This window comes from Marmota flaviventris, chromosome 4, assembly GCF_047511675.1.
Source record: "Marmota flaviventris isolate mMarFla1 chromosome 4, mMarFla1.hap1, whole genome shotgun sequence".
In the NCBI taxonomy this organism is placed as follows: Eukaryota; Metazoa; Chordata; class Mammalia; order Rodentia; family Sciuridae; genus Marmota; species Marmota flaviventris.
Genome location: NC_092501.1, coordinates 7,429,577 through 7,444,702, shown reverse-complemented (window position 1 = coordinate 7,444,702; position 15,126 = coordinate 7,429,577). Strand labels below are relative to the sequence as shown.

The window sequence follows — 15,126 nt, the reverse complement described above, 5'->3', positions numbered from 1 at the left end:
AGCACCTGGTGTTTATAAATGGGTCATCCATGCTGGGCAGCCATGATCTTTGCAAAAGAAAAGCACAGGAGAAGGACCATGAATTTCTGATACTCTTGTAGAAATATGTAGTAGTATCTGTTCTCCAAAGAAGACCCCCTGAGTAAGCCACACTGCTCAGTGCGCACACCCTGTGTAGTTCATGTCCATGATGAATCTGGCCTGCCCCTCAGTACCCAGTAAAACATGGCTCATGTGACTCTTTGACTTCTCAGGCAAGGTCATGAGAAGCCTGCAGCCTCCATCTTGTTCCCTGATACAATGGCTCCTAAGACATTTCCTCTTAGACTCTGGCTATTATGCTGTGAGATACTCAAGACACGCTAGAGGCCATGTGTAGGACTCTCAGGGCCGACCCCAACCTCCCGAATTCAAGCCTGTGTTCTCAATCTCCAGGTGACTGATTGAGAAGCACTTTTCAATGTTTTTCCAAATTTCCCCCCTGCCTAGCCCATCTCAGTAAGACAGGAGACCCTTTGGCCCACATGGACCTCTCCTGGCTTGGCCTCACTTTCCAAGGCAGACATAATTTTATAACAAGAACAAAGGCCCCTGTGGGTAGTAGGCACCGGCTCCTTCTGCCCATACATGGTTGCGTCCTTCTCGCTCGCGTTACAGTGCCCTGTAATGTTATGGTGGGGGGCTTCCCCCTGCCATTCCATGTGGCCATGATGGGACTGTATAAAGGTGCCCTTGCTCTAGCCCTGATGAGGCATATGAGTCAGGCTGGATCCTAACAATACCACTTTCCTCTGAACACAGTCACGGGGAATAGAGGCACCGACCTAAGGGAGCCAATTAAAGTTCGTTCTGGAACTGTCAGACCAACTTGAGGAGAAAGTTCTTCTCCAGGTGGTTTACCTGGGACTCGGTTACCCCAGAGCTGGTAACCAGCCATGTCTGAAACCTTCAATTGCTAGACTATCCTATTTTATGAGTCAATATATTCCTTTTAAATTTAAGCCATGTGGAGTTTGGTTTCTGTCACTGACAACTGAAGTGTTGACTAATAAAAATGAATATAAAAGGGCTATACATACCTTGACTACAGCATAGAGAACTGATGGATTCATGTTTGAGCTGAAATTCAGATGTGATTTATAGAGTTGTCATTGGAATGCAACAGGCCCAAAGCTCTGTTGGTGAAGTGTGCACCCTGCACATTATAGTGTAAATGTGCTATTTGATGAGCTCTGGCACCAAACATGCAAACAAGAATCCATCAGATTAGGATTCTGTGTGCAGTTTTATTTTCCTTCTTCTGGACCTTCCTGCCTGAAAAGCAGAAGTGATGCCAGGGGATACAGCAGGCATCTTCAGGCCTCAAAGCCTTATGTAAGTGTGATGGTGGCGAGAGATGGAAGCAGCCTACTGCCTGCTGGTCCCGGGAGCTGTGGAACCCTCTCAGGGTTGCCTTCCTCCTAGATTTGTGACACGTGAGGAAAAATCAGTATTTGGCTGAGCAACCAGAATTGGGTTTTGGTCATGTATAACCAAATGTGACCCTACCTTGGAGAAGACCCATTGCCCATTACATCTATAGAAATGTCTTGGATTTCTGGATCAGGTCTCAGCTCAACTGTTGTACACTTAGACACTTGCCACCTTGGACCAATGTATCATTTTTCAGGTGAGGGAAATGGGGTTTTATATTTATTCCCTATCATTTCTGTAACAAATACCACCAATTTAGTGGCTCCAAATGACAGATTTATTATCTTACAGTCCTGGAGGCCAGAAGTCCTAAAGTCAAGGTACAAGAAGGGTCACATTTCTTTCTAGAAGTTGTGGGGAGAAGCCATTTCTTTGCCTTCCCCAGCTTCTGGAGGTCACCTGTCTTTCCAGGCTCATGGTCCTTCTAAATCAATGCTAGAATTTTCAAATCTCTCTCTCCATCTCTGCTTCTGTTGTCACATTCCCTCTGACTCTCCCTTGCCTCCCTCCTTCCATAAAAAGGACTCCTGTGATTATGTTGGGCCCACTTGGATCATTTCCCCACTAGATCTCAGGCATAATCACATCTGCAAAGTCCCTTTTTGTCATGTTAAGAGAACACACTTACAGGTTCTGGGGACTAGGATGTGGATATCTCAAGGGGACACTTTTCTATCTACCACTGTCCTAGAGATGGAAAGTGAGTTACCCAAGTCCCGCAGCCCGGCTGGCTGGGCAAAATAACCGGGGTGGGGGGGTGGGGGGACGAACGACTTGTGTTGATTGATACAGCAGGAGAGGGAGCCGTTTATTGCAGGACAGGAGCAGTATTTATACATTCCACACAGCTTATCTAATTAGCATAAACTAGATACAGCAGTCAACCAATCAGGAATCTCCACACTTAATGGCTCGCTTTTGTTACTTCTCAAACCACTCCCTCTGGCATTTTGCCAGGCACCATCCAGACTTGCTTCTGAACTCTAACATTCCCCTGGCAAAATGCCAGGTGTTATTTTGACTTGTTTACAGACTCTAACACCCAAGGTCACACAGAACTTGTTGAAAAGAGAAGTACGTATAGGCTCACACCACTGCCTGAAGCACCCCTTAAATGTCCATTTCAGGCTGCCCATGTGCTCAAAAGCCACTGCTGCCCTCCCTAGCCTGCAGAGACTACCTTCTTGGCTGAATCTGTATCACTCATTGGCACACAGCACACACTGGACCAGCAGTCTTGAGGGTATATACCTTGTCTTCTGCTCAATCTTGACTTCTGAAGGTAAAGATCAGATGTTGACCATTTTGCACGCCTGGTGTCCACTGCCCAGAGCAGAGACTCAACATGCGTATGTTTCCTGATGTTTATGGCAGATTCTTCAGACTGACTCAGCTCCTATCCTGCAGTTGCAAGTCTAAAAACTGCATTTCCCAGATTCCCTAGCTGGTTGGACTAGATTCCATTAAACCAGACACAATGAAAGTGAGGTGGTGGCCACAGGAGGAAAGAATCTTCTGAGGGGAAATGTTGGATGTGTTTGGCTTTTCTGCCACAGTGTGCTGGGGGCTGTACCATTAAGTTCCCGGCATCTTAGAAGCCAAGGAGTGGGGCAGTGCCATTAGGCATTTGTCATAGATGCATGGCTTCTGGCCATTTAGTACTTGAGCTTGGTTCTCCAACCCCTCTAGAAATCTTCATGCTCTTTCACACCCTGCATAAACCCCTCTAGCTGGAGCAGTTTCTACTGTCTGCAACTAAGGACCTTTACATACTGTATATTACTACTCTCTGGCATTGTAAATCTCCTCAGGATAGGAACTACGTTTTATATTTCTCTGGCAAACAGCTTCAAGTAGCTTCTCCAAGAAGATTATCAACAGAATATGCACAATTCACTGGACTGTGTTAAAATTTTGACATTTTGATGAATTCTTTATATATATATAATTTTCTAGTTGTAGATGGACACAATTATATTTATTTTTATGTGGTGCTGAGGGTCGAACCCAGGGCCTCCCACCTTGTGCTAGGCAAGCGATCTACTGCTGAGCCACAACCCCAGCCCCATTTTGATGAATTCTTCATTCTTCCTGTGAAACAAGAGCCTGAAATGAAGTGATAGAATAATATAGTCCCTATCCCTTTAAACCTCAAAGCTAAATCATACCAGAAGTCAGATTTTCTCTCTTTAATTTAATAGATTACTTCAAAAGGGCTTCCAAGGAAGCCATCCCTTTTATTTATTTTTGGTACTGGGGATTTAAAGGAGGGACACTTTGCCACTGAGCTACATCACCAGCCTTTTTTTTACTTTTTTATTTTGTGACACAGCCTTGCTAAGTTGCTGAGGCTGGCGGGGTGAAACCTTCCCTTTTATATCAATGTTTATTTGTTGAAAAATAAAGTAATAGTAAATGTAATTTTGAATTCGTCCCGAAACTCATTGACCTAACACATCGGGATACTGCCATTTTCTTCCGTGTCCTATTCCTGTAATGCTCATTTTTGCAGGACTGTTGTCTACCTACAATATTGTCTTTTACTTTTCCCTATATATTTGCACATGAGTATTTTCCATGGTCGATACCTGTTTCCATTTCTGATAAGATCATATTTCTTTCAGTACCCATCTTATCCATTTTTGAACAATCCCTATTCTTAAACATTTAATTTTCTTCCAGCTTGTCCTTAAACCACAATCATCGCTTTTGGACTCATTTCCAGAGCACAGGTTCCCAGGCACAGGACTGTCAATCAACAGGTGCGCCACTGGCTGCTTGTAGGGCTGTCACTCTGCCCCGGAAGGATGAGAACCCCAGCAAGCGGCGGGTACAGCCAGTTTTCTTTCACTTTCGTTCTTTTCACAGGTACCTTCACATCGACTCAGTCTGCCGTGCCCGGAGTTTTAGGGAGGTTAACTTTCCGAGGGACTTGCTTCCGCTGGATCTGCTCAGAGTCAGGGAAAGACCTGCTCCCGGTAGCGCGGGAGGCGCGCCCGCGCCACCAGCCCCGCCCGCTCGGGCCCGTGCCCGCCCCGGACTACATGTCCCAGGCGCCCTTGCGCGGAGGGCGGGGCCGGGCTCTGCGGCCGGTTGGGACGGGGGTCCGGGCGCACTCGGGGCGCAATGGCCGCGTGGGGTGATCGGCTGGCTGGTGTGCGCGGGGTACTGCTCGACATCTCGGGGGTGCTGTACGACAGCGGCGAGGGCGGCGGCGTCCCGATCGCCGGCTCGGTGGAGGCGGTGGCGAGGTGAGTGGGCCGCTGTCCGGCAGGCGGGTACCCGCCTGCGCTCCTTGGGCGCAGGCGACCCCCAGCGGGGGGCGGGGCTGCCTGCTGGCCCCGCCCCGCCCTGGTTCCGCCCGGCGCTGCGCCTGGCAAGTTAGAGCTGCGCTGTCCAACCCCGCAAGTGGCTGCCCAGCGGGTTGGACTGAGGCTAGTCTGCACTGAGATGTGATATGAGAGTGTAAAATACAGTACTTTCTGGGTTTCCAAGGTTTAGAGAAATGTAAAGTAGCTCATTAGTATTGTTTTATGGTGATTACGTGTTGGAATGACAGTAATATGACTATGTTAGCATAGGCATGTGAAATGAATTCCACTGTTTCTCCTGACGTTTTACTAGAAAAGTTTACATATTCGTCTTACCATGCAATTGTGTCGGACCAAATGGTTTACAGGAGAGGAAGAGGGGGGCATTTGGCCCATCCAGCCTTGCCCTTAGAGGGCACTGCCAGTACCATGGTTGGCACTACCCAGCCTGGGCTTTATAGTTTCCCATGGTGCCCCTGGCCAGCACTGCTGTGATGTTAATGGGCGGTTGGGAAGGGCACTTTGCCCAGAACTTAGCCTTCCAGAGTCACTTAGCTAGAACACCCTGACTTGGTGGCTTGATCCCACTGGGACTCAGTTTACCACCCTGTAGATGGCAGTAAAGTGAACCTCTTGGTTGTTCCCAGAGACCTCACCCTATCCATCTGTATGTGTGGGAGCTGCGGAGATAACAGGGACCCAAACTATGCTGCGCAGTGAAGTGTTTGGGGTACTGGGAATGGGAGAGAGGGAGTGCATGTGAAGGGCAGCTCAGATCTAGGAGACACCCGGCCACAGTGTAGGCTCTGTGTGGTTGGAAGTCCAGGGGTAGGTGCTTTCCTGGCTTCCGCTTTATTCTCCCAAACCCAGAGCTTCAGACAAGCTCTGTCACAGGCGAGAGCATCGTGAGGGTGGGGACTGTAGAAATGGAGCAGAGGGCAAGGGCTGTGAGGAGGCCTCAGGTGGGGGAGCAGGAGGCCAGAGCCTCAGTGCTGGGACTGAGGCAGCTGGGGCCCAGGGTCATCAGTGTCTGCATACAGCTCAGTAGACTCCGTCACCACAGATTGGTGTAAGTGATGTGAAGAGGGGGACCTGGGAGAGTATGACAGGGGAAGGTGGCTGTGCTAGACAGGAGGCCAGGATATCTCCGAGGAGAGGTTTTGAGCGGAACCCGAGGGACAAGATGGGGACCGAGGACGCGCCATGTGGGCAGAAGCAGCAGCAGCCGCGAGGCCTGAGGCAGAGAGCATGCCGGGCTCAAGGAGTGGCAGGGGCTTGAGGCTGCGGAGCTTGTCTTGCTGCATCCTGAGGGTCGGTTTTATGCAGACTAACATGATCCAATTTATGTTTGAAAGAAATTTAAATGTAAAAGGTGAAAGCATATATGTGCAATGAAAACAGGGAGATTTCCTTTGACATCTCAGAGTGAAAGGAGGCTTTATTTCTGTGCCTCAAATCTACAACAAAAAATCAGCAGCGGCCCAATGGAAACATAGCCAGAGGACATAACAGCTCCCAGGAGAGAAAGCACAGGTTGCTCTGCAAACCTATGAAGGATGCTTAGCCTGACTCAGAGAAGAGAAATGCAAATTAAAATGACACCAAGATGCCATTTTTAAAAAAATCAACTTGACAAAATTGTCAAAAATCAAGAAGTTTGAGAATGAGTTCTCTTGGTGAGAGTTTGTGGAAACAGACCCTGCCATCCTGTGCTAGTGGAAGGTCTGTTTGGCACATCAGTCCACTCCTGGGGTTTGCCCTGCCTCACTCAAGAAGTGAAAAGGACAAGGTCATTTGTAGCAGTGCCTTTTGAAATAGCAAGAGTAAATTCTCTTCAAACGTGTCAGCCCCGGAGCCTCGCCTCCCGTCTGCATGTGGAACACCAGCAGCGTAAGGAGTGGGCTCCCCTCCCTGTAGCCACCTTTGGTAAAGATAGCAGGCTACACAGTCACCCACCTTTGGGTAGAAAAGGCAGAAATGCAATAATGTGTTCCTACTGCCATGTTTGCAAAAAGACTCTGCAAGTGTCGCTGGAAGGAGTCCCAAAGAGTTCACAGAGAATGGGGGATCTCGACTCAGGACAAGTGCAGTCCTTGACATGAAGGAAAAGAATTTTGGCATGTGTCGCAGGCACAGAGATTTATTTAGGAAAGCAAGGAATGCAAATTCAGGGGAGAATGTAGGCCACCTTGAGTAGGAGATGCACTTGGGGGGACCCAGCTCCTGTTTTAAAGGAAGCTTGGTGAGGGGTGGGTACAGGAAGGTATGACTTCAGTCTGGTGATCATGAGATGACTTATGATGACTTATGTGGTCTGGTCATTTTTGGGATCCTTAGACTGCGTGTGGTCTCATTATCTGATCAATGGACAACTCTGGAAAGTTCCCTTAAATTGTTGGTTTCTTAAAATACCATTATCTCCCTTTATTTAATCTGTTTATTGGTAGATAATAGAATTTACAATAATTCCAAGATTTACCGATTTCCCAGAACTTTAGGAGTGACAGGCCTGGGGGAGAGTGGCTTGCAGGCCTGGAAAGTTGTATGGAGCCTCAGATTAAAATAACATCTCCTTGTTCTTGTTTATGTTTCCTTTCTATCTTTTTCTTATTTCTTCTGCCTCAGAAGGACACATGCCACTCCAAGTGTGATGAAGAGCTGGGGGGATAAGCCAGGAGGATTGGTAGCTGAGAGGGAGGATGGGAGAAAGTTCATTGTAGACTTTGTATAGCATATTTGTCACCTGTTAAGTGCCATTGTCCTGGATATCAGACCTGAAAACTTAAATTGAGCAAAAATAAGCCATTTGTAACTTTTGAAATAAATACTGTGTTTTTGGAGTAGTAAGTGAATTATTAGAGTGTTTAAAAATACACATGTGAAATACATAAAGTATATATAGACTTTAGATTATGATTTCTGCCTATTTTAATGCCTCTGCATCAATTTCATTGAAATATCCCAGAATTGAAAACTTGGGACTTACTGGATTAAAAGGTTTTTTAAAAAACGAAACAAATGTATTTCCCCATTCAAAGCATTAAATTAAAACTATAAACAGCTCTCCCTGACTGCAGTGTGGAAAATGGAGTGGCAGGAGGCAGGTGGCCAGGGGCTAGGGAGGAAATAGGGTTACCAGTTCAGAGACAATTCAGGTGGCTCAGGAGAGCTGATGAGGCTCAGCTGAGAGAGGAGGCAGTCACATGGGGAAGGACATGATTAAAGTAGGACCAATGGACCTGCTGACACACTGGCTATTGTGGGGCCAGGGAGAACATGAAATAGAGGGTGCCTTCCTCATCTGTCTTGAGCACCCGGCAACACAGCAGGGTGGTTAGAGAGTGCATGGGCAGGTGCCCTGGAGGCACAGGTGCCCTGAGTCAAGTTCCGGTCCCAGTGCTCAGGCCATTGTGGTAGACCCCACAATAGTGCAACATTTAAATATCATTTTCTACGTTATTGATAAAAACTCCTGTTATATATACTTTTAATTCTTTTAATATCAGGGCCATTTAAAACAAGTTTTTATTAAGGTGACTATACTATTGAAAAGAACTTGTGCACTTCAGAGGCCCCTGTGTCTCTGCCCCTGGGAGACCTCTCTGCTGATTCCTAGTACTGTAGACTGGTTTGCCTGGCATGAGCAGTACTTGGATTAACTCATGTGTCTTGTTTCTTTCACTGGTGTTGTTTACAGATTTGCCCCATATTTATGGCATGTGGTTGTAGATTGTTCGTTCTCATTACTGTGTGATGATCACAATTTATTATTCTATTAAAGAGGATATATATATATATATATATATATATATATATTTTCCCATTTGGGGTTATTATGAGTCGTGCTGCGGGGAATATTCTAGAATGTGTCTTTTGGTGAGCACACGGATGCATCCATGCAGCATGCAGAGGTGGGAGTGGAAAGGCTGGGCCACAGCCAGGCTCAGCTTTGGGAGATGCTGCCTGAGGGTTCTCCAAAGAGGTGCAGTTTGCATGACAGCTGTGATGTAATAATGGTCCTATAAAATACACCAAAGCCAGCTGTATGGCTGATAAAGCTGAAAAGTCCCTTGCTGAAAGTTTATGAGACTGTTTCTGGTGAGGCGACATCATTTGTTCCATCTGGGAGGTTTTATCATGTGCTGTCCGGGCCCCCCGAGAACTGCCTGCCTGGTTTCCCTGCAGCTTCCTGGCTCCCCTGCCTCAGGACCGTGTCTCCACACCCCTCCTTGGCCCAATGGAGCCTTCTCAGGGGACCTTTGGGGTTCTCACTGGTTCTCAGTCACACAGACTTCTTGGTGAGGTTGTCACTGCTGGCCCTGAGCAGCCTGTCCCATAGACCCTGACCCCACACTGGTGCTCTTCAGCTCCTCAATTGGCTTGTCAGGACAAGGTTCCCACCCAGGCCGTGGGTCTGCCTTTGGAGCTTCCCAGGGGGTTTCCTCCCTGCGGCTGAGACAACAGCGAGCTCCTTTAGGGTCAGGCCCCGCTCACCAAGGGGCACAGCTGCCAGGATCCAGCTGTCCTATGTGGCTTCTTTGTGCCCTTCCTCTGTGTCCTCCTTGAAATGCACGGCTCCCTTTGAAGTCCCTTAGGGGCTCACAGGAAGTTCCTGGGGCAAGACCAACTGCCACACAGGGACAAGTGTGGTGGGGGAGGGACAGGTCTGGGGAGCACATGCCTCCACCTCCCTGGCAGACCCCCAGCATGTCCTTATGCTGTGAGTCTAGGAGGCAGTAACTCGCTGTCCCCACTTCTTCTCCTGCATTTTCTGTAGTGACAGGTACCCTCAGAGTTCCTGAAAGATTCCCACTTATTGGGGGACAGAAAGCACACAGAGAGTGCAAACTCAGCTCTCGAAATAAGATGGACGCTCCCCTTTCCAAGGCGAGGGCTGAGGCTTACAGATTCAAAAAGGGGCTGGATGTACTTTAAAGATTCCCCCATTCATTCATTGGTTTGGCTACTCAGACACCTTACGCTGAGTGACCACTTTCACTCTTCCAAGAACACCCTCTAGGCGCTGGGCATTTTGGTGGTGAACAAGGTGGCTGGACACCTAGGCCCTGGTCGAGGCAACGTGGCGGAGCAGGGAGATCAGCAGTGAAGGGCATGTGCCCAGAGAGGATGGCGTGTCAGCTGGAGAGACCTTGAGCCAGCCACAGCCCAGTCTTGCAGATCCCACGAGGTGTGAGCTGGGATAGGAGATGCCCGGGATCTAAGAGCTGTCCAGAGGGAGGAGCAGGAGGCCCAGGCCTCCCTAGTCTTCCCCGGCAGCGTGGCTCTGGGTCCCCAGGCTGCCTGCTCCTTTCTGGAGCTGCTCTAGGACTGGTGGGCGGGTCTGGACATCTGTACCTGGCCTGGGTTCCCCGCAGGCCTTTATTAGAGCCCATTCTTGGGCGGAGTGGGCTCCCCTAGGGGAGCCTTTCAGAGGCAGGGCCCAGCACAGCGGGGACTGCAGCACAAAGGCACACACTGCTGGCCCTGGATGATGGCCCCCTAGACATCTGCATGTGAAAGGCAGTGGACATTTACTGCATCCTGTCCCAGGCCACTAAAGCACATCTGCCAGGCGGCCCAAGCCAGCGGAAGGAAGCAGGGTCAACCTCAGCCAGGACAGCCTCATAAAGCAATTCCTACCCCCACCGTCCCACAGCCCTCGAGCCCAGCCTTGCAGGTGGTGCCTCTCAATCCCCAGTGTGACCAGAAGCCTTGGGGACCCTGTTAAAATGCAGGTGCTCCCAGCAGGTTGTAGAGCAGTGACGGACCAGGGCCAGGGACCTTGGTCTGAATCGAGCCTCTCTTAACTTCTGGGACCACCTGGTCAATGCTCTGCTGCCCTGGCACTATCTGGCCTTGGGAACACAGGTCCTTGGCAGTAACAGTAGTAACAGGGACTGTGGCCGCTGGCTGGAGCTTCCCCTGCAGGCCCGCATCTCAGCCCGCCTGGGGGACAGCACCATCCAGGGCCCTGGAGGTGTGGACCGGACTTGCCTCAGCCAGCAAGAGCTTTCCTGGAGCAGCCTGGACCTTGGACAAGGGGTGTTTACCAAGACTGTGCTGTCACTTTCGGTGCCCTTTGCTGTTAGGGGGTGGCTGCCTTGTCTTCAGAGATGGGGGTGGTGGCCTGGGGCAGCAGGTGTGCTCCTCATCCTGGGCTCCCTGTGTTCTGTTTCGTAATGTCAACATTGAGGTTTCACAAGCTAAGTGGCTTCCTTGCAAATGCTCCCAGGAGCCCATGGATACAGAGAAAAGTCCAAGTCCTCCCTCCCTGGCCCCACCGCTATCACTGCCCTAGGGTGACATAGCGGCTCCCTCTAGCCCTTCTCCATTGTGTTCCCTGAAAGCACAGAAGATTTTGAGACTTTGTCCCCCATCCTCCAATCATATGTAGCCCCCTGAGCAGCTGCCATCACCCGGCTCTGCCCCACCCTCCCCTCCCTGCTCAAGGAAAATGCAAGGTTCATGAGTCCCCAGAGGCTGGAGACCCCGTGAAGTCTCCCCAAGCCAGGGACTCTGAGCTCTATTAGCCTCAGAGCATTTATCCACCAAGTGAAATTTGGAGAACTCCAAAATTAAATGAAAAAAAAAAAAAAAAAAAACAAGAAACAGTGTTTGAATAGAGTATATTTTTTGAGTTCAAATCTATGTTTATTATGAGGTCAATCAATGAAAAGCATGAAAGTGTTTTAAAGAATGACAGTTAGGAGGTCCAGGGAGCGCACTCACAGCACAGTTGGTGGGGGGCGTATGCTCAGCGGGATTGTGGCATCCTCCGCAGCTGTGAGAGGAACAGGGTAGCTCCATTTGGGATCCATATGAGTTCATATGACATGAAAGTTGTATAAACTAAATGAAAAGATATAGAACAATGTAATGTGCATAAACATCAATTTATACAATTTGTTGTTACTTATGTTTGCTGGTGTAGATGTGCCGGACGCTTCCCGTGTGTGTCTTTTTACAATACAGTTCTCACGACAACCCTATCTGAAGCCACTATAACTGCCTTGTTGTATCGATGAGGAGCCTGAGGTTGGAGAGGGTTAGGTGACAAGTGGCAGGCCATGAAGGGAGGAGGTGTGGACACTCCTTGCCTTTGCAGTGCCTGGCCCTGACACTCAGGGACAACTGGCTGTGGCTGGGTTTGCAGGGCTTGCAAGTCTGGGGAGTCCCCTCAAGTGTTCCTGCCTGCTCCGAGGTTCCCTGTGCCCCTCTGGGCCTCAGTCCCTCGCTCCCTGAAGCGAGTTGCTCAGGTGAGATGCTCGGCCTCCCCTGGCTTGCAGATTCCTGTGCACTTGATTCTAAATGGTGTTTTCTAATCCCTGTGAATCCATGCTCTGACTTTGGCCTGACCCTGGGGTCTGAGCTCCGTGGCTGGGGCGCCATCGAGAGCCTGCTGGAGGGTGTTCTGCAGGCAGGGAAGCAGGCCCAGCCAGGTGGGTGTTTCGGGTGTTTGGGTGTTTCGTAAGGGAGCTGGCTGGGGGCCTGACTCTGCCTGCTTGACCTCATCAGTGTCCTGCTGAGGTCACTGGCTGGCTGGTGCACACGGAGAGACCCTGCTTCTGTGTCCCTGCTGCTCCTTTCTTGTTTCAGACTTTGGACTTTGATGACACCAGGGTGTGCACTGCTGCCCAGCAGTGTCTCGTGGAGCATGGGGAGGGCCCTGGCATGGCATGGAGTAGCTGGCCTAGCAGGAGGCTGCCCTTCTGGGGGCCAGTGGAAGGAGGAGGAGGAGGAGGAAGGTGTTGCAGGCCCAGCTGAGTGCCTGGCCCTGGCCACCATCAGTGTCCTTTGCTGTTCAGGAGCTGATGGTGCTGCCAGCCAGCAAGAGACTCGGGGTGTCCCTTCTGGGCCAGCCTTGGCTGTGTCTGCTTCATGCAGCCCTGGGAGGCCGGGCAGTGCTTTTGCCCCATTTCAGTGCTGGCACACAAGGATCCCAAGAGTCTGGCCATGGGTGCACCTTTCTGTGGCTGCCCCTGACACAAGTGGAGGCCCGTGGATGGAGGACCAGGCCCCTGCCCACACCACTGTGGCTGTCCCTGGGTCATGCCAATAGCTGTCTTTTTCTACTGAGTCTGTTTATAGGCTCCCGTTTGACTTTCTGTTTTAAAATCCTGCGTTCTCAGAGTTCACTTCTCCAGGTGTGTTTTCCATCTCTGCTGCTGTCTGAAGGGCACTGAGCGAGGGTCTCAGAACCAAAGGGAGTGGCCCTGCTGAGGAAGCTCCTCGGGGGCTGCCACCTACCTTGGTTTCACAGCGTTTCCCCTGAGGTGCTGGTAACGTCTCCGAGGACGCTGAGGCAGGTGCGTATCTCTGTGCCCTGCACCCATTTCAGTGGCCCTCAGGAGCCTCCCTCACAGAGCAGGTGAGGTCTGAGGTGTGGCAGGAAGGTGGGAGGTGCTCGGGAAGTGGAAGCTTCCTCGTGTGAACTGCTTGAGTTCTAGGTGGGCCATCAGATCTGGAGTTTATATCATCTAGATGCTTCTCCCAGTACCACATCCAGCATGCTGGTCACTAAGTACCATGCCAGATGCATCTGGGCAGAATTCTAGAGGGCCTCCAGGCCACCTTGGGCAGGAGAAACGTGTTACTCCCTGCCAGTGTCAGACCCCGTGAACCCTTGAGCTTCCCTGTCCCAAACTCCAGCTTTGTATTGTGGACCAGGCAGCACTTCCCAGCCCCCTGGTGGCACTGCTCCCCGTATGCAGGTCCTTGTGGCCCTTCTCAGCAGCTCCTTGCAGCCTGGAGGCCCTCTTGAGCTCCGTTAGCCTAGGTCACCCAGGCTTGGTGCTGCCCTCCATAGTCCTATCCCTCCCAGTTGCCCATGTTGGTAAAGCAAGGCCCTGGTCACCGAGGTCATGGATAGCCATGTCCCAGGATTCCCCAGTGCTCCCTCACTTAGCAGTTCCTGTGACACCTGTTCTGTGGCACCAGGCATGGTGGGTGCTGAATAGGACACAGCCCTGACCCCCCGGAGCCCAGAGCTGATGGAAGTCGTACGGACACCTACAGCCGAGCTGGAGCTGGGTGGACTCTGTTGGGCAAGGCGGGGTCAGAGTTCCTGGGGAAGATCTCACACTCCAGGCCTTGAGGGAAAGCAGGATTTGACTCTGGGCCTCGGGTTGACAAATCCAGGGCAGGGTGGGGAGGAGGGGGCCCGGGGGGGAGGGGCCTGGGTGGCTCTGTCCCTGGCAGCCTCCTCACCCCCACCCAGCCTCCCCTTTGCCCTCCAGGTAGAGCCCCTGGCTTCCCTGTCCTCGGCAAGCTGGAGAGGGCAGGCTGTTGAGCCGTCCCAAGGTCACTCAGGATGTCCAATAATTGTCCTAACACTTTACCTGCCACGGAACAATAATGAGAGGGTTTTCATTATTTTCGGGTGAGCGCTCCTGGCAGATGCCGACAGCCAGCAGATGTGTAAAGTCCGAGGTGATTTGTAAAGGACTGCCTCATCTGAAGCTCGGTAATTGCACCAGGCGACGTTGTCACTCAGAGGCGCGTCCTGGCCTGCTAGGATGAGGTAAAGGTCAGTTCAAAGATCCAGTTTGGACCAGAAAGTGGGGCGGTCCCCACCCCCAGGAGCTCCTGGGGTTAGTGCGCCAGGGCAGCAGCCAGGGCCTTGGAAGGGCCATCTGGGCAGCCAGGACCCTGCAGGAGGCTCCTTTTCTCCCAGGTTCTTGGCACTGGGGTTGGGGACAGTAGCCCGCCTGGAGCTGGCCTGCTGCAGCCGCAGTTCCTCTTTGCAGAGACTGCCTTGCCACTCTCTGGGAGCTGGGCCAGGCCTGGCCTTCCCTGCGGGGCTCCTTGTCTGTCGGCCTGCTGGAGCAGTCCACTGGATCCCACTGTCCGCGAGGGTGGCTTCAATATCACACGCTTGGTTTTCCACAGTTCTGGAGGCTGCAAGTCCCAGCCCAGGGAGTCAGCAAGGCTGCTTTCTGGCCAGGGCCTCCTGTGTCCCCAGGAGAGAGCAAGAGGACGTGCGCAGGGCTCTCAGGGGCCTCTTCTCATGAGGACAGTAGTCCTGTCACATCAGGGTGCCACTCCTGATTCGGTTTCACCTGAACCACACCCTCGTCCTCCTAGGCACTGGCTCCCCCCGACAGCCACATCGAGGGTCAGGGCTTCAGCACGTGAATTTTGTGGGACACATTTAGTTCATAAGTTCATAGCATAAGCCACTCAGGGCCTCACTTTGGTGCTGGACCCCAAGTCACTCTGCCTGTCCCTCGTGCACACATAGGGGGCAGCTGAGGCACTCTCTCCTGGCTTTAGGACACCTGCGGCAGAGCTGGGCCTGCAGGGTCCCTCCCAGGGCACTGGGCTTCCACCTGAGGGTCCTGGT

The 15,126-nt window shown here is 51.3% G+C and overlaps 1 protein-coding gene across 1 annotated transcript in view; it reads left to right on the top strand.

Annotated features, from left to right (window-relative positions):
• The first annotated feature begins 4,553 nt into the window (after positions 1–4,553).
• Positions 4,554–15,126, top strand: part of Lhpp (phospholysine phosphohistidine inorganic pyrophosphate phosphatase) — a 96,740-nt gene continuing 86,167 nt past the window's right edge. The window contains exon 1 of the mRNA XM_027930300.2: positions 4,554–4,724. Within this exon, the coding sequence (XP_027786101.1) occupies positions 4,600–4,724 (125 nt within the window). The 5' untranslated portion in view covers positions 4,554–4,599. The remainder of the gene's footprint in view (positions 4,725–15,126) is intronic.